This window comes from Aphelocoma coerulescens, chromosome 6 (genome assembly GCF_041296385.1).
Source record: "Aphelocoma coerulescens isolate FSJ_1873_10779 chromosome 6, UR_Acoe_1.0, whole genome shotgun sequence".
Taxonomy (NCBI): domain Eukaryota; kingdom Metazoa; phylum Chordata; class Aves; order Passeriformes; family Corvidae; genus Aphelocoma; species Aphelocoma coerulescens.
Genome location: NC_091020.1, coordinates 20,919,329 through 20,939,208, shown reverse-complemented (window position 1 = coordinate 20,939,208; position 19,880 = coordinate 20,919,329). Strand labels below are relative to the sequence as shown.

Here is a 19,880-nt window from a genome sequence, read left to right as displayed (position 1 = left end):
TAGATAAGGAAAGAAACCACCAGCCTCTTTATTTCTGATGAGAGATCTTGGTTAATCGTAAGAAATTTTATGTCCCACTGGCTTTAATTATGTCTTGGTTTTGGGATGTTTTCCCCTTTTGGTTTCTTGTAATTTTCAGATATTTTTGGTCTGGTTTTCAGAGAGCATATCTGATTTACTATGTCCCTTTTAACTTGAGTTACAAAGTTTTAGAAGATCAATAATAGTTTTTCTTGCTATGAAAAATGAAGTTCTCAGTGAAAAAGGCTTTTATATGGTGATTGATAGGTCTACTGTATTTCTGGTTTTAAAATTCACTTTGTTAATTTTTTTGTAAAGCAGAATAGTGTCAATATTCCATTCTATTCAGACAAGTCCACTATAGGCACTCAGATGTCAAAATGTTTCAAAACCATATAAAAAATAAAGAAATGAATAGAAGCTTCCTTGTTCCTTAAATTATTACTGTGTTACCCTGAACTGTAAGTGAACCCTTTTTGCTTATAAAAGAAGCAGCTGTTCATGCGATTGAAACCATGGTTCATTACAAGCTGACCTCAAATTCAGGAGTAAAACTTCCTCTATTTTACTACAACTATTCAGACATGGACTAGAGATAAACAATAATCAAAATCAGGATGAAACTTGACTGGGAAACCCTCTATACTCTTTGGCAGAATTATAGCAGCTTTTGGATCACCAAGAGTGACATAATGTTAAATGACCCTAAAACATTCCCTTCTCAAATGCAGCAGGTCTGCGCTGCCAACTCTGTAGCAAACAAAGGCTGATTGTAATGACTCCTTAAGCATAAGAGTATAGAAACGTTAATTATCACATTTTTTCACATTAAACATTTACAGAGAGTCAAGATGAAAATGGACCTGTTTATGATGATTTCCCACTTCTTTTTGGGTAAGCCATATGACAAAAAGTTTTTCATTTTGTGTGTCTTATTTGAGTTTCATATCTTTCCTAAATGGTTTTGCTTTTTTAGCTAATTTTAGAATTAGGACTGGATGTAAATGTAGCAAAAGTAGCCAATGTGCCACTACTCTGTTTTGAAGATGTATGTCTAGAATAATGTCATACCATTAAAAAATGTAAACTAAATTAATGCTCATTACTAGCCAACTCTTTTATAAATGAAGTAGGACAGTGACATAGTGCCTTGGATGTATGTTTCTCTCTTTTGGTCTATTGTGTTTGTTATCCCTCTTCTGTAGCTCCCTTGTTTGTTGTTGTCCAATTTTGAGACACAGCACTTCTTTCTAGTATTAATCATGACCCATATAACAAGACCCAGAGATAAGATCTTTTACTATTTATTGGGGGGGCTATACAGAATCCCTAAGATTTCATGATCAAGTACAAAAAGGAGCTTATGAATGTGTGCATGTTTGACATGATACATTTAATTACAGAGATTTGGGGCAAAAAACTTTTTGAGTCTGAGTGGAATATAATAAGCATCAAGTGGTAGCAATATTAATGATACTTTTTCAGTAAAACAGAAATCTGCCTCATATTACAAGTATGTTCAGACTTTTTTTTGCTTTCTGACCTAAATTTCTTGTGGGGTTGTTAAAAACTTAGTGATGGGAATGTGTCTCTGGGCTCTCAAAATGCATTATGGAAGTCTCTTAAGAAACTGCTGGGGGGAAAAGAAAGAAAAAGCTCTTCTCCTATGTTTAGCAATCTGCTGGCTGGAGATGTGTAATAATGTTTTGGGATAAACTTATACTATCTTCCATTGATAGTTTTCCTTATGCCTCATTCATTCATTGAAGCATTCTTGGGGTTTGACTTTCAATCTGCATAAAATGTTGGTTACCTTTACCCACAGATTTTTGAGGTGTCTTTACTGAAGATGAGGTTTGTTTCAACTGTCTAGTCTTTGAATGTTAGGAAAGCAAAAAGTACTTGTGTCAAAGTATCATTTTGAGGGAAGATAATTCAAAAGCCAAACTTTACATTTCTGAAATATATTTTCTTAAATTTGTTGTATTTTCTTTGCTCATGACGTGTGCATTACATTCAGTGTCTTCTTCCATACTCCACAGAATTTCATGTCATCTTTATCCAGGTCTATCCCCTGCCCTTCCTGTAAAGAAGCCCTCAGGAGGCCACCCAGCTTGACATCTCAGTTCTCCTAGTTCCGCTGTTTGGTTTGATCCCATCACTCTGTTAGATTACTCATGCCTGCTTGCCAGGGGATCAAGGACCCTTATGTGATAGAGGTCAGAATCCCAGCAAACTAGACTACCTCTTTTTTTTTAACTTTCTTTTCTTGAGCTACTGCCCAGGTGGTGCAAATTCAGTCATAGCAGAGAAGAAAGAGGAAAGCAGGGAGAGACACTGGGCAGCTGCTTAGCTGTGACTCTACTGTATGACATGTAGTCAGGCTTAACACAGACCATAGCTCTCTCTTGCTCTTCGCTCTGTCTGGACTCTTGGGGATGAATCCCTTTCAAATGTTTCACATATCCTGTTTTCAGTTGGTCTTTGCTCAGCCTGTTTTCATTTAGCTGCTGGCCTCTCACTTTTGACAGTTGTGCCTTCTTTTCTTGCTTGTGTTATAGGTCTTCACTCTTAACAAGCCTTTGCTCTTCTCTGCTTTTGAACTTCTGACTTCTCTGTTTTCAAGACTGAATTTCTGGTTTTGTTTCCTGTCTGTCCCAGTGCTACTAATTACTCATTCCATATTTTCTGTAAGAGTGATAATATTTTAGATTTAATCTTTTAAAGTATTAGTAGGTGGCACTGGGATCACAGCTAAGTCATGTCTATGTAATACAGGATCTTCCATTATCACATCTGATACTTGGGCCCAACTGTGATTTTTTCAAAGTGGTAGTCTGTAGGTACATTTACACTGCAAGTGTGCAGTGCTGTTGTTCCTGAGACTGACCAGTTTTTTGCCTTCACATGAAAGCTGTCTTTTTCATGCTCTGCTATCACTCACATTCTTATGCAGGAGGACTATATCTATCACAATTCCACTTCCTCTCAGCTGCCTGCAAGATAAAACATTCTGCTGACTAAGTCTCATATAGGGAAATCACTAAGATTTTGGTCCTACTACTGTTTACTGCTGTTTTATCATCAGTCTTCAGCTCATGTAAATGCCTGCTGGGGAAAAATCCCCAAACACAAACCCTGGAGAAAATTCTGTTAAAAGCTTTGGTTGTCAATCTCCTCTTGCAACAGTCAGCTGTTCAAGTCTTCTCAGATAATTTTTAGTGAAGTTAAGTCCAAGTGCTCTGCTTTTGGGGTAGATGCAAAATTTTGTTCTATCCCAGAACAGCACTTTCTGCTTCTCAGGAGCACCACATCACGATCCTTTACCCTGTTAGACAGGACACCTCTCAGTACTGAACATATCCAGCAATCATTGGGTTTCTCTGGACACCAACGTAAAAGCACCTATGGATACTCCAATTTCAGCCCTGTGCCTCCTTGTTCATCCCCACAGAAATGTTAATGTCACCAATGTGTCTGTAAACTTCCCAACTTCTGGATGAGGAGCTCCTACAGAAGAAAAGTGCAAAGGCAGATGAACAGTGATTTCTGTCCTCCACATAAGGAGAAAGCTGAGCTCACCCATAACCTTTTGGATATTTCTTTATAGTCCATTAACTGTTAGGGCAACACTTCCACTTAACAAAGCTTTTATGGTTCAAGGAAACATCTTGTTTTTTATTACAAATCTTGTGGTTTACTATATCCTCTTGTCACTCACTATGAAATGAGTCAGTGGAATGTATCACCTTTCCACTGAGGAGACTGGTTTCTTGTTTGGTTATCTGCTCAGCTAGAAGTGCCTAAGAAATCTTACTGTTAACATAAAGACCTAATTTTTTTAGTTGCCTTTGATAAGTGATCATTTATCTTGGACTGGTGTGATTGGATGATTACCAGACTTTTTGATGTTCATGGAGAACCAGCTCATTGGTCATCAGTGCTTTCCAAACCTCTAGTTCACTGAAACCAAGGATACCTTGGTGACGTTTCAGAAAGCTCCAGCTAATTTCAGAATCTCTCTTGGACTGCTCTAAAAAGAGCAGGTCTTAGATCAGTCAATTGTCTTGTAATTTCCTTTTTTTTTTGCTTCTCTAAGAGCAATTAAAATTTACTGGGTTTTGGAGATACCATTCAACAACCATTCAACATCAAAATACATCAGACAGAAATTGCTGGAGATTGAGTAAGACAATGCTTTTCGATTGGAATTTTCAATTCATTTGAAATGACTTCATTTGCTCTTAAAACAGAGCCACACCATTTCCAAAAAAAGGGCATGAAGGATATGCACTCAGTGGAGCTGTAAGGAGAGTAGAAGAATGAATAGAATTGTGCAGTGGAATAGATATATTTACCCCTATAAATGCCCTGAAACATTTAATGGCCTAAGTGATCAGGAATATTGCTGTGCCCGTTGTAGCTAAGTGTAGGGTTCCAAATGCTCCAAAGCCAGAGGGAGCACCTGGTGGGTGTAGTGTCACCTTCTGAACCCGTTGTCATTGCTTACAGCATCCTGGATTGCCCTGTGTGTTCTCTTGCCTGTCCAGGTTGACAGTAAACTATTGAGGTAACTGTGATGGTACCACCTGCAGACAGTCTATTACCTTCTGTCTCACTCTTCAGTGTCTCAGATTAATTTCACAGATAAAAGAACCTTTGTCCTTTAAATCTTCTTTCAGTGGTTTGAGTTAGAGATGAAGTGTCAGATGCTGCTTTTAATTTCCTGCCTATTTTGTTTTAGGCCAGGTCTTCTGGCATTGTTTAATCCAGGTCTTTTGGTGTTATTTAATCAGTGTGATATTTTAATGCAGCTGTTTACATTTGACTCTTGCTCTGGCATGTTTAGAAACACACAAAATGCCTGCAGTATAGAAAGAAAATTGTTAAAAACTGAAAAGTACAAGTAACAAAATACTTACTTTTCTTATTTTTTAAAAAAACTGGTTATCTTAACACAGCCTAGAAAGGACTTTTAGAAAAGATGATAGAAGTAGTCTGTGTTTGGAAGATGCTATTTAGATAGCATCTGCTCATGCAGATGAGAAATAGTTTAAGATGTGAGGGACAGTATTAATTTGAGGAACTTCTTCATATTTGAGATTTTAAAAACATAAATGCAAGAAATTATCCCCAGTCATCTCTTAATAGCAAAAAAGAAAAAAAATATGTGTACCAAACCAAACTATTAGGATAAAGCCTATACAGAATTTAAACAGTTGCTTTTAAAGCTAGCAGCGAAGTATGGTGCTTGGTATCATTCATGGCCTCTTTTTAGGGAACTTAGACTTCCCTGTGGTCATATTGAATTGACTCAGGAAACACAGAGGGGTCTAAACATCTCAGAGGGAGGTCTTCTGTTGCCTGATGCTGAGGCTGCTCATGTAGTAGTGCAGGTTATGTTCTTTTCAAAGAGAGTCAGAACAAAACCACCCCTCCGTGACTGAAACCAAACTATAAGACACCTTAAGTGTATTGGCCTTTCAGAGCCTTCTTTGTTCTGGTGCTGCACCATCTACCACATGCTACACTGGGATTCTCATGAAGTGTTTATTTCTGTAGTGTCTGAAAGTTTGTGCTGTAGTATAGGTGTTAAAAGCACATAGGGAGGTAGTAATCTGCCCAAAGATCTTAAAAGTTAAACAAGTGGGAGGGAGGATATTTTGCCCTTTTTAAAAGAACTATTTTGTTTTGCCCATTCTGTTGTTTTCTGTAGCTACTCTTATTTTCTAGTTGCTTTCTGTTATTACTGGCTATTTAACTGCTCACACATGCTTTGTTGTTTCTTGTGTAACTCTTTCTTAACCTGTCATGCAACTTTTACCAGTTTTTCCATTTTGTTTGAGCTTTCTTCTGTTTTCTGCACTTGTATATATATATTTCTTTCAGCTGTAAAATATAATTAGTCTGTATTCTGCTTCAAACTGCTTGTCACAGGCATTTGGAGGAACCTCTTCCTAACTCTTAGGCTCCTGCTAAAAATTCTGATTAGACTGCTGGTGATCCTGCTGTCCCAGGGCCACTGGGCATCTCTGTTGCAATCATGAAAGACAAGCCTAAAGCAAGAATGAAAACCATGCTGTCTTTATTCCTTCTGGTCTACTCTGGGCTTGCTTGTGCCAGGGTATTGCAGCCTGGAACATCTTTCACTTGGCTGCAAGAACAGCAACAGTGTGACCTGCATAGACTGTGCAGTGGAGGGAGCAGTGTGAGTGGAAATTACATGCAAAAGGGCTTAGAACTCAGAAGTCCTTAAAAAACCCCACTTCCTAAGATTTTGAATCAAAGAAGAGATTTATCAGCCATCTTACTTAAGTACCAGGAGGAATAATTTGGTATGAGTCAAGAATTCTGGCCCAAAGCTCAGAATAGCAGGTTTTCAACTATATAAAGGTGCAAGTTTTGCCTTGTTGTTGATCCTTGACAGAAATCAAGTGTAAGCACTCTTCAGTTTGAGACATCAAGTGATATTGGCTCTGCTCCAGCAAAGGCAATATTCCAGGGAAAGACAGCATAGCTGAGCAAGTCAGCTGTCTAAAAATGGCTGTGTTAGAAAGGAAGAAAGAGTGAGAATAGATAATGTCTTCTCAAATTTAAAAAACACAAAAAAGTGTTATTTTATTAGTTCTTCTGACTTCCTTCTAAAAATGGCCTCAACAGTTTGTGCATTGGCTCCCAAAGTGACTGTCCTTCCACTAGAGGTGTTTTTTTTTAAACAAAGGTGGTTTAAAAAAAAAAGAGAGACAGAAAGAAAAATAAGGTGCTCTAGTTAAAATTAAAAAAAGAAAAAAATCCAAGGCAAAAGATTTAATCAGCATATCATCAAAGTTTTATTCAATCTGAAACCCATTTCCTCCAAAGCTGATATGGGAGAAAATAGCAACAGTTAGTTTACAAATTGGTTATTTAGAGAGATTTGAAATTCAACTTAATTTAGTGCTGATTTTGAAGTAATTGTTCTATTAACCTAGGAGATTAGATGAAAGAATACAAATTTATCTGTGTCTGAACAATAAATTCTCACAGAAGTTGTCACTTGTTTTTGCTGGACCCTGACTCCTGGGCTCATAACTTCCATGCAGCTGAAACATTGCCCTCTATGGCTTCAGTGCAGTTTATGGCTGTCTTTTCCCAGTCCACACAGAAATGTTATTTCCATGGAAGGGCAGCAGTTCCTAGGATCAGTGATGGTTTTAATTCTGTTTTTCTTCCCTAATACAGCTACATATTTCTAATAACTTGGCACACCTTTTGGCTTGGGTAGCTTTGTTTTCAAATTTATTTTCACAGAATTTTAGTAAGCTCAGGTTTCTTCAGTGCATTTCTGGAATTAAGAACACAAATTAATTAAATCTTGCTCAAATTAAGGACCTCTAAAGAAATCGTATTCAGCTGTAGTTGTCTCTGCTTCGTTAAGATTAATGAATTTTAGTGCTCGAAAGGCCGGATCTATGTTCCTCACAAACAGGAAGCCCACAGGTGGGTGCCTTTGTCAGACAGGATAACAGAGTCTGGTGAAAATAGCTTTGATGTGTGCAGTGACCAGGTCAGATGTAGTGTGTAATAGTAAAGCTTGATTGGATAAGTGAGAACTGTACTATGTGTGTATATATGTTGTTTTCCAGACACCCTGAAGCATCTCTGGTTTATACAAAGACTCCCTGTATGAACTGCTCTTTCCCCCTTCCCCCCCCAGTTGTGTTAGGTTTTGGGGAGGTGGGGGTAAGTTGAATACATGAAAAGACTTCGGGATTTTAAAATTTGTTTTGTTTTTGGAAATTCTCTTTTTTATTTTTGAAGGGATTTTAAAAAGGTCTAGCCTCTGAAACATTTTGTTTCTCCTAGCACATTCTAAAAATCATCAGCCTTTGAAAAAACAAGAATTCTAACTAAAACTTAAGAGTTCCCCCATCAGATGATGACAGAATCTGGAAAGCCATTGATTTTATACCTTATGATAACAGAAGTGGTGAACAATTAATACTCTCATAAATACAATCCAGGATTTGAAAATTAAACAAAATTCTAAACAAAACCCCAAACAAAACAAAACATGAGAGCACCACTTTTACACACTCGGTTCAGTCTTTTAACATCTATGCAAACCTTAGAAGGGGTTTGAAAACATTATTACTTCCTGAATTTGTTTCTTCCTGTTGCATTTTCCTCTTTTTTATGCTGCCTCATGTTGGCTAGTGCAGAAGTACTCAAATTTGACGAGTTTAAGGTACCTTGCAAGCCACTCAATACAGCTTTTCAACTTGTGGGTGCAGAAAAATTGGAAAAGTCATGTCAAAACATTAAAATCTTGAATGTTCATGTCAGGTAACTCTGGATTCCATTACTATTTCTGTCTCATTTAACCCTAATACCAAGCTCACTCAATAGGACAGAGAAAATAGTCCATGGGATGAGCCATCAGCTTATAAATAGTAAAAGTGAGTTACCTCTCCCTGCCTTTCCCACTGCTGTCTGAATGTTGCCCATTGTGCTCCCAGTTTATGTTTTAGTAGAGATTCCCACTCCTGCTGCACTAAGGACATCTGCCTTGTTTAGCATCAGCCAATGTTAATAGCACTGGAGTTGGTGGATCTGCATAGTTCAGCATAATTTAGGACAAAGACAAGGCTCTGGTCCCTAAAGCAGGATTGCTGCGATACTCCCGTGGGACTGCTCGCTTCCTCAATGGTTTGTTTATTTGGCTGTGGCACATATTTGACTAGACCAGGAGAGTTTTTCTTCCTAAAATGCTCTTTCCAGGCAATGGCTGTGCAATTTTTACATTGAAATCTCAGAGAAAGCTTCTAGTAGATTAAACCTTGGAACAGAATTTAATAAATCTCACTACTCTGGATCCTGAACTGTTTGATAACAGTGAGCAGATCATTTTATCACCGTGTGCTTGATGCTTACCTAATTAAGCCTGTTCACATGCATGGAAGCTGGATATTTTTGCACATCAGAGCCAAGAGTAAGAGTGTTTCACTAGAATGCTAGATGGCTTAGTCTGATGTGACATTTATCTTCACTCATCAGAAGTGCAATCAGTGGGGAGTTACCCAGATTTTTGTTCATGAAGATAAATGTCAAATATTATCTATCTACATTCTCATATGGTGTCTATCACCATGGTATCTGAATGCCTTCCAAAGCAGCGATGTACACAAATCAGACCTAAACTAATCAGCAAATAACCATCATAAAGATGTTGCTGACAATTTTCTGGCAGTGCCTGTTTGCACCGAATCTTTCCTGTTTCATTCTGTAACAGACAGTGAGAGATAACCTTGTTTAATTATTGGGGGGAGAGAAGGAGGGGGAATTACAAAAGATAGATTGGACAGTATGATGGAATACTGAATTCATAATAAATTCTTTCTTTCACCTTCCTTCGCGTTTTCCTTTCTGCCCAGGAGGCTAAAGACATGTTCTCTCTTCTAAAGTCAGTCTTAGAGTAAGCAGTGCCAACAAGGCCAGGTGTAATTTAAAAATATTTATGCATTGTCAGTTCTGGAATTAATCTTTCTTAATTGAATTGACATGAACTCATGTCTGCAGGTAATGTAAACTGTCAAACGCTCTGCCAGTGACAGCATGTTGGTCAGGGTGGTGAAGTTAATGAGAGATCTAAATTATGATGGAATATCTCAGCATTGGCTTTGGAGCCTGATGTTTATAAATGCATTAGTAACATCACATTAGCTACAGGCTACAGACTCTGGAGTTCAGAAGGGCTAATTACTTGTTTGCAGTTTCTGAAAGAACCGGGAATGAGTTATTTGTACCTCAGAAACATTTTAGTAGTATATTTGCTGCAGTGAAATTTCTTTCCCTTGAAATGCATATAATGGAATTTTAAAGCATAATATATTTCATTTGACAAAAAGTGCTCTTAGTGTCTGGAAATACACGAAATGTATTTAAAATGTGTATTTAAAATACACGTATCAAACTATTTGTTGATGCTGTCTAGGAGGGTCTTACCCATTTCTGCTGACAGTGAGATCAAGCCTGCAGTTACCTGTTAGCAAAGCCCTTAGCATAGTCTAACTATGATGCTTTTCTTTCATGGCAAAATGGAATGACTGTTAGCTTTCTAAAATCCAGAGAGTGCAGGGTGGATCCCACGGGACAGAAATAATAGATAATGTTTGTATAGAAGGAACAAAATTAGCAGATGAGCCTTTGCTTGCCACAGGCAACTGTTGATGAGAATTTCCCAGGATGCTTAGTGAAGCATCATGAGCTGTGCCTGACATGCTTGGGGTGAGGCTGCAGACTAATTTTACTGAGGAGAGGTAGGAGGTGATGAATCCAGTCTGAATGTTCCATCTCAGAGATGAGCACTTGCTTATGTGCCATAATAAGTACTTGTAAGTATAAAACTGCTTTTGGCACTAATTAGAGTTCCAGCCCTTTTTAGTGCATGCAGGCTGGGCTCAAACAAGGATGCTGGCTACATTTTAAACAACAAGGCTTTTATCTTGAGGTAGCTGGGTGATAAGAGAACACCTGACTGATAATAATGGGTCCAGTGATCCATTCTTCCAGAGCAAAGGAACTGGGCTCGCAGATGGAGTGCTGGGGATAAAATGCTAAAATATTTGAGTATCAGTTTGGTACTGGGACAGTCTTCCTGTGGGTTTGAGCTCAGGACAAAACTGAAAGGATCCTGAGAGACCTTCGGGCCTTTTCCCAGGCAGAATTCTGAATTGATAAAATGTCCCTTTCCAAACTCAACAGATGCCTAACTAGGAGAACTAATGAACATGGTTTAGCTCTTCTGTTGCAAATATTTCTCAAGAGGTAAGATAATCTATTGTAAAAGAAGGTCTCCTAAAATTTCACTAGCTTTGGGTCGTGTTGGACAAAATTATTTTCTGAAAAATTTGAGTTAAGTTCACAGTTCAGGTGTTTATAACTTTTGAGAGATATTACACAGGAATGTGGATTTAGCATATGCTGTCCTTTACTATGAAGGTGACCCGTCCAGTCTTGATGTCAGAGGACAGAGAAGTGAAAGAAGAATTCCTGTAAGTGAACTGAAGCACATACAGTTTGAAGTAACCTTGCTTGTTATATGTGGGAAACATCAGGTAGCACAGTAAAGGTAATTTCTACTAAAAACTTTGACACATGTTTAAGAAATTCCTTACCTGGTGTGGCACTGCTTTCTGTAGATGGTTTACACAATGAAAGCACAGGATTGTTTGACACATTTGGGGGAAATGGTGATTAAATTTAGCCACACAGCTCTTGGTACTCAGCAAGTATACATCATGCTATCACTGTTATTCTCTGCATTTAATGCAGGAGAATTGTTGTTCAAAGACTGTGTAGGGAAGTGGAGGCTCTGCAGATTATCAGAGCTGCCTGGGAGCTGAGGCTGCTGAGACAAGCCTGGTCATGAGGAGACCTAGTCAGGTCATTCTTCCACTCAGGTGTTTTAACAGCAGGGTGGGGGACCTTGTACTCCTCTTGCCCTGACTGTGCCCTCCCTTAACGTCCTTAGGAGTAATGATGTCCCCCTTAGATCTTTCCTGGCCTAGCTTTATGTGTAGATAGAAATTTTTTTCTATGAAATAAACGGGGGGAAAAAAAGGAGAAAATTAATAATGCTTTTTACAAATGCTAATTTCATTTTATTTTCTCTGGTAGCATAAGGGCACTATTGTTTATGAATGTTCTTCTTATGAATGCTTGTTACTCAAACTCTTCCTTCCCCTCAAATCCTCCCTAAACTGTACATTCTTCCTTCAGCCACTTAGTGATTCTGTCCTATGCCAAATAATTTATTTTAATGGGGTAATTCTGAGTTATGAGGTAAGACAAATGAGTTTAGAATTGTTTTGTTTGAAATATACCGTTTTGATTTAAAATTGATTAAAAAGTGTCATCTTTGTCGGAAGTATATCTTCCAGAGGCATGTACTTACCTCAAGGAACTAAAAACCACAAGTGGGGTAAAATTTAATAACTCTGTTATGCATAAAAAGAAAACAAAAGTTCATTGATCTTGACATTTCAGTTGAGGTGTTGTTCATTTTACAGATACAGGGTCTGTTACAGCCTGGCCTGTATCCCTGAGAGCTTGTTACAGCTCCAGCATTGCCCTGAGCATGTTTAGATGTCACTGCTGTTACCACAGGCAATTCTGGTAGCTTTCTCCTCCTTTTCATTGGAACTGCTGTTCAAGGCAAAACCAAGAAATGCTTGTTTTTACAGATTGGCAATGGGTTTTCTTCTTTACCCCTTTTTAATTGCTTTCATGGCAAATTTTCACAGGATTGAAAAAAAAATTCTGCTGCATTCAGATGAAAAAAAAAAAATCAGAGGTGAAATTTGTATTTCCAGTTTCCAAACTGGAAACTCAGCTTTTGAGCCAGTAGTGGCATGCTGCAGTGAATATGTATAATAGAGTGGAAGTTTCACAGAGCAGGTGGCCACATGCTGAACAATTGCTGTGGGAAGGTGTTTCAGTGGTGCATCAGCATCCATACTGCCTGACCTTTGCTAAGGTAAGACTGATTTGGAGGCTGGCTGAATTGAAGGCATTTCCCTCATGCTCCAAAAGGGACTAGGAGCAGATCAGTCACTAACCTGGTGCTGACAGCAGGACCCTCCCTTGATGTGGAAGGCTGGCCTGGCTTTTGCTGTGTAAGAGGGATTTGGGGTTTCAATCCATTTTCTCCCTTCCTTATTGCCCTGAGTGCAGTAGTTTGTTTTCAGGGTCTTTTGCTAGTTGGGAGCAACAGAGCTAAAGTTCTCTTTCATTGCTTTGGGGCATTCCATTCCCTTTTCCTTTAATTTTCTCCTACCTGTTAATCGCATAAGAGAAGCTGAGAATGTTAACAGATAATTCTGGGTTCATGTACATGAGCAAGAAGAATTCAAATTTGCATGAAAATAGCTATCCTCAGGTTAGACCTCTGCATTTCGAAATAAGCTCTTTTCAGGTCTATTTTCCCTCCATTGTTATGTGTTTTATTTAATGTGAATGGTGGATGTTTGGGGAGGGACAGACGTTTGTTTGACTATTCAGATGCATTGGCCGGGTTTAAGTTGGCACAGCATGGATCAGAGCAAGATGAGTGGAGACATTTCTATTTAAAAACACACCCACATATACTTGTGCAACTGAATTAAATCCTTTCTCAGAGCTGATTGCTTTTAGTGTTTTTACCTGTCTACGTTGTGTGTGTGTGTGTGTGTGTTTAAGCTCACAGTACAGTGGGACTATCCCATTTTGTTTCAGGATATTTCAAGGCAAGAAACAACAAAAACTTGGAATAAATCCTCAGTAACAAAGCCCCTGTATGGCAACACCAGAAGATTTTGGTGTTCTGGTTCCTGTCTTTCTAAATAATTGTCTCTGGGTTTTGTTTTTTCTTTTTAAAACTTTTTTATTGTTCTAACAGTAGCAGTTACTCACATATAGCACATATACGGTGCAAGTTTTTGCATGAGGGCAAGTGGATTATGTGGAAGAATGTGTAGATTTGGGGCTAGACTGCTCTGATGTGGGCAGGTTTAGTTTTAAAAGTTTAATTGACTGCCTCTTACTCCAGAACAGGAACTCTTCAGCTTTGTAAGCAGCCCACTGAAATCGATCTCCTTTGCCAGGCCAGGGAGCGTCAGGGCTCCTGGGCAGGAGCTCATGGCTGGAGTCCCAGAGGTGCTGAGGTTGCCTTTGGAGGCTGGTGTGTGACTGCACAGGGGGTGTACGGGCTGCAGTGAAGGTGCTCATAACTCTGCTATCAGTTCTCAGCCAGGGAGTTATCTTAGTGAAAACAAAGGCTTCATGTTTCTGGGAGTAAAAGCAGAGCAGGATCATATACAAAATACCCCTGCGAGGTAAATCTCCTCTTGAAAACATGGAAAGGAGTGTTAAGAAATCTGTACTTTGCTGTAGAAGCCTTGCACTTTTCTCCAAGATAGATGATGTCTTAACGTTTTGCAGCTAACTGGAGCCTTCATTATTTTAGCACATGTTAATGTGTCTTTTACATTTAGAGCAAGTCTTTGCCTTCTTATGCATTCTTTATCTCAACTGATAAGTTGTCCTCTTTGCATCCTCATTTTTGGTACATATGTGAGCTGGTGGCTAAGTACTTTTTTGTTACCTTAATTTTATATTTAATTTAGTTTAATTTTTATTATATTTGTCCTCCTGTGAGCAAATAAATTCTCCTGAGGGTCTCTCCTGTGCTGCTGATGTATTCTTCTCTCCCTGAATTTTCCTGCAGTCCTGAAATGAAGTCTTGGGGCAAAGGAACTTGCTGACGACTCAGTTTGAGAATATTTTGTTTGATGACTACGTGAGTTTAACATATTCTTCTCAAGGCCATAACCCATGATTTCTTTCAACACACCATAGTACTATGGCTGGAAGCAAATAAGAGGATTGTTCCCACACTAAACAAAAACTCAGGGTGTAGGAAGGTTGGTAGTGTTTCTTTTTGTTTTGGTTTTGTTAGTCAAGAGCATGGTAGTGAATAGGAGTAAGTATCTAAAGTCAGTCATGCCACCAGTGCCAATGCATTGTGAAGCCATGGCCCAATTGGAATGATCACTCTGAGGCTGGTCCATGATCAGCTCTTCGTGGTATTTTATTTGATAACCTGAGTCGTAAGCAGTATGCAGTTAAGGCTAGAAAACTTGGGAATTCAACAGGGAAGGGCATCTTTCACAGCTGTGAGTGCATAATCCTCCTCTCAGTAGCACAGAGTGTATCTTGGAGTGGAATACTGTTCTGGGGATTCCAGTGAACATGGGATGCAGTGAAGCATCAGAGCTAGTTAATTTTGTAATGTTGTCCTACTATGTAAATGCAGGGAGGCACTACAGGCTTTCTCTGTTCTTATTAAACCAAATAATATTCTCTGCCAGTGTGTTCCAACAGTCACCTAAAATCTGCACTAAAATGTCTCCTTTAATCTTTTGTAAAATTTTTGGCTTTTAGTTTGAAGATTTTGAGAGGGGAGAAGGAGTCTTCATGTGTGCACGTGCATGTTTTTAATATAGTCCCTGAAGAAATGCATCTGATTTACATTCTCTACCTCTCTGTAGCCTACTTTAGACACTTATTTTCTTGTTGCTCTGCCGCTTTTCAGGCTAGTGCTGATGTCTCAAGCTTTTCTTGTATAGGAAGCCTTATCCTACTTGCTTGCTCTTGATTCTTTTCATTATCTACATTTGAATCTTTATTCGTTTATAATGTGCCTTTTTTGGGACCTGTAGCAAAACAAAATACAGCGCTTGAATATAACAGGATTATGATTAATAGAACACTGCTAACATATCCTGGGTTTACTAATTGCTTCCTGTTTGATGATGCATCTAACTCTATTAATTTTCCTAACTGCTGTTTTATAGAGAGCAGTGACACGACCCAACAGACACACAGCTGTGTGAAGAGGCACTGCTGGGAGTTCAGGTGATTAGGTGCAAATCTGTAACTGTTCCATTACTGCCTAACAGCACTTAAGGTTTATATAAACTCTCCAGTCACTCCTGGTTCTGCATCTTTTCCTTTCTGGAAGTATGTGTATGTTTTTACAGCTAACCAGCTTGGCACTGAACCTGCATGATGACCAAAAGCTTCAGTATCTCCAAAGGCCCGGGCTGACAGGTTCTCTCATACAATGCTCTGGGGTACAGAATGTTCACAATCTCTCTTAGAAGGCGGTGGCAAGTGTGTCTTCTTTTGTTTTACCATGTTTGCTTAACAGTGACAAGAACTACACAGGAGACTGGAAGCAAAGGTTCAGTTCACTTCTCTGCTTGAACGGTTTAAACCTAAATCTGCTGCCTGGCTGAGCGTGCCGGGCCGTTCCTGGTGCAGTGTGCTGGGGTAGCACCACCGTTGCAGAAAGGAATGGAGAAGAAGTAGCTTGGTCTGCAGACCCCAGGTGGATGCTGGCACCCTGCAGCTGCCTGGTGCTGTGAGGTGTAAGACATGCTGGAGGCTCATTGTCTCTCACTAACCACGTCTGGGTAGCTTTCCTAAACGCAGTGAGCACCACTGTCTTCTGTGCTGGCAGTTCAGGATTCCTGTGAGGTGGCTGGCAGTCCCACCGCTCATTCAGGGTGTCTGTGTACCTCCTGCTGTGCTCTCAATGCTCCGGTGCTTTTTGCTGCAAGTCCTGACACCTTGTAGGTCTGGGAAAGCAACAGAACTGTCTTGGAGTCTTTTATCAGCACCTACAATGCATTCAAGGTTTTTGCAGGCTTCAGGAAAGTGTTTTTTCCCTACTGTGTTCCTCATATTGTACTTGTCAGTGATGTAATCTCTCAGCCACAGTAAAGGTTACAAGGGAAATAAATTTTTCAAAGGGTAATTTTGTGGTCAGAGGATGGTCAGACTCGACAGATAAAATGTGTATTTCCTTTTTTTATTTTTTTGCACATGAATTTTTAAAGGAGTTGATAGTTTTCCATTAAAGAACTGTCTTTCTAATTCAGGTCCCTGTCTGTATACATGACATGGCAGCTCTGAACAATGGCAAGTACTGTGTAAAAAGCTGCATGGTATTTACTAGCTGAGCTAGCATTGACACAAGATGCAGCACTGAATGCTGCCATTTCACACTTTAGGACTGCTTTCAAGTTGCTAAATAGATACTTAAGCATGTAGGGGCAGGGAGTGGATACAAAGCATAGAGGTCAGTAAGAACCAGGCTTGGAATCACTTTGGATATAATAGGTAGGTCCCAAAGGTGCTTACAGCTGTGTTTTTCAAACACACTTAGAAGCAATGGACTTGATGGGACTGTTTTCCCTTGACTATCAAATGTATCTTGTTGTTCATCTCCGTATGTGAGATATATTTAGGGTACGAATGAAACAGAAGTACTGGAAGGCCTTTGTGAACACATGAGACTTGGGATGTCATCTTGTGGTTGTTCAAAGAAGTGCAAGAACGGCTTGTAAGTGTACCTGAATTTACTGCCTCTTTACACTGAGCTGGTATAAGTGCAAGTTTCTCTAAATTTTTCATCTTGAATTACATATTGGCTCTTTCTTTGTTAAGTACATGATAGTAGCTGTTAACTTCCTTACAGCCCCATGCCAGTAGTCAGGGTCTGGGGCGACTACAGCAAGCAGTGAGAGGAAGTCATATGCTGCTTGGATACCTGAGAGCATCAAAGAGTGCAGCTCTTGGTGTCTTTGGTGTTTGAACCTATGTGATGGCAGAGGCAGGAGGACTCTGACATACTGCTGCTACTTACCCATTTTTTGTTATAAGCACTTTCAGTTTAGCTTTAGCCTTTCCCTGGCTGTTACAGCTGGCTGGCAAAACAAACTCACAGGAGGAGGAATCCCCAGGATTAAGTAATTTCCTGTAATCAGGAGGAGTGGCATCAGGCACATCTACATTCTGCCCTCTTTTCTGTGGCCTCACAGGCCATTTGCCTCAGTAGCTGGTAACTGGAGTGGTTCAGAGCTGGACTGGCCAAAGTGAACATCCCAGTCATCAGTGCACAGTGAGAGCAGCACCATTGTTCCCTGCACATGGCTAAATCTTTGGTAACTGTCCTAACTAGACAAAAACTTATTGCACACTGGAGTCATGCACAGCAGCTGCACCAGGCATTACAGATTTGACTAGCACTGAATGTAAATAGAGATGATCACCTTTTCTTTCTTGTGATCATGTGTTGTCTTTTGTTTGTTACTGGAGCAGGCTGGCAGACGGAATGGCTTCTCAGACTTTTCAGTTATGTTTTTAATAGCACTGCCTAATTGAAGTGAAATGATCAAGCCTATGCATGCTTGGACAAAAAGGCATCTGGAATAGGGTGAACTCCACTCAGAAGGGCAGTACCTGCCACTCTTCAAATGCTCTGTGAACAGGCTTCCTTGGATCTCTGCTCCACACTCTTTGAAGTTAAATGCTTTCTAATTACAACCCTTAGAAGCAACACACTTTCTTGTCTTGCATGAAAATAAGGTTGCTGTGATTTTCATCATTTGTCAGATTTATGGCATTGATTGAGACAGATTTTAATAGTGCATGATCAAACATTAACTCATGCAAATTGCTGGTTATTTCTGGAGTGCTATTTCATCATTAGTGGAGGGACAATCCATCTGGGTAGTGATTAGTTCCAGCTCTGAGCTCTCATTCAAGGGTCAAGATGCTTGAGAGTTTCTTGACAACAAAAAACTAAGGGTGGTGTTATGTTTTCGACAGGATGACTGCTGCTTGCTCCACTCTAGGCACTGGGACTTCACATGATGGAAGTTATTTAATGTAAGACCTTTACCCTAACTCCTCCAACAGAATAAGGTTACTTATTTTGCCTGACAAGTACATGCTTATTGTTTTACAGTACTGTGTCATAAGAAAATGTTAAGTATGTCACTAAATACAATGACAGAAGTTTTTAAAGACTAATTAATTTCTGTAGTTACTTCTGACATCTTTTTAAAGACAGCTGAAGTCTTTATCCAGTCAAAAGTGTGACAATCATATCAAATGCTGATTTCAGGTTCTGCTGCAGATTTCTTTCATTTCAAGGACCAGAGGATGTTCAAAGTTACTTCTGCTTCAGCCCTCCATAAAAGTGAGATAGAATCACAGACAATAACCTGATTTTTTGTGCAGATTATATTTTACTCTGCCTTGGGAGAAGAGACTGAGGCAAAATGAGATGCTTCCCATATGCAGATCAGATTTCAAACAAGGGTTGATTCTAGGTCATGTACCCGCGTGTTTTGATTCATGGTCATCTCTAAATACAAGGAGTATAGTGAAACTAGTCAACAGATTTCTTTATTCATTTCATAATTAATTAATAAATTAATGAGAATTTTGTGCAGAAGTATTTCCTTATTCTTCAACCTTAAACTCCAGGTCTGTGATATTACATGCTCTGATAGACACTACATAAGTCCTAATACATTGTAGTTTTGTTACAGTTGAAGAAAACCAGAAACTTGCATTTTACTTGTGGATAAGTTTATTTAAAATTTTTTAATTATACTAAAAAAAATGTATAATTAATTTCTATGTTTATGCACTTGTCAAGATATGTGTATAGTGTTTGCAAGTCTACAGCATGGCAAATAAGAATGTTAAGAAGCATGAGGATGAAAACTTTGGAACTAGAAACAGTGTATGACCCATTGGTTGCACTGTGATATTTCTTTGGTAGACATAATTGTAAGTAGTGATTGTTTTCCTTTAACTTAAAATGCAGAGTTTCAAAGTGTGCCCAATGAAAAGGATTCTCACAAGGAAGTATCCATTAAAAACCACAGATAGCAAAAGCAGGCAGCTCCTCTGAGTGATTTTTTTATGAAAAATCCACTTTAAAAGCAATGTCAGAAATTTACCATGCATAGATACCACTGAAGTAAAAAAAATGGGGGGTATGGGTTATTTCTTGTTTTTAAAACACACCTTCCATGACCTCTTGAACCTTGGCTAACCTTATTGAAAGTCTTAATTATCTATTTTGCTGTTCTAAATACAAGCAGATCCAAAGGATGGAGAGCCTTGCTGATTTTGGTCCACAGCCTGGGGCAAAATTTCAGTACTATTTAAAAAGATGAGGTAAAAAAAAATCTTCTTTAAATTGGTTTCACGATCTTCATTGACAAATAATTCTGTTGGGGGAGGAAGAAGGAACAAGAGAGGTAAAACGATGTACACAAAATACTTCGGTGTAGCTTCGAAAAAGACATTTAAAATATGAGAATGGATCAAAATGTATTTAGGGTGCAGTAATTTCAGTTAAAATACAGGGAAAATAGGTAATGTTTTTTCAGACTAATGTAGACTCTAGGCCAGCCATTAGCTATTTTAATTGTGTAAATTATTAACTCTTCTAAAGCAGTTCTTTGTTCCATCTT

At 38.9% G+C, this 19,880-nt stretch overlaps 1 protein-coding gene and 1 long non-coding RNA gene across 5 annotated transcripts in view; one reads left to right on the top strand and one right to left on the bottom strand.

Annotated features, from left to right (window-relative positions):
• Positions 1–19,880, top strand: part of LOC138112493 (uncharacterized) — a 42,281-nt gene that overhangs the window by 17,334 nt on the left and 5,067 nt on the right. Inside the window, exon 3 of the long non-coding RNA XR_011151755.1 lies at positions 864–915. This is a non-coding gene — a long non-coding RNA (uncharacterized lncRNA). The remainder of the gene's footprint in view (positions 1–863; positions 916–19,880) is intronic.
• Positions 18,968–19,880, bottom strand: part of MYOF (myoferlin) — a 63,230-nt gene continuing 62,317 nt past the window's right edge. For all 4 annotated transcript variants that reach the window (XM_069019696.1, XM_069019698.1, XM_069019697.1 and 1 more), the window contains one exon: positions 18,968–19,634. In XM_069019696.1, the coding sequence (XP_068875797.1) occupies positions 19,599–19,634 (36 nt within the window). In that variant the 3' untranslated portion in view covers positions 18,968–19,598. The remainder of the gene's footprint in view (positions 19,635–19,880) is intronic.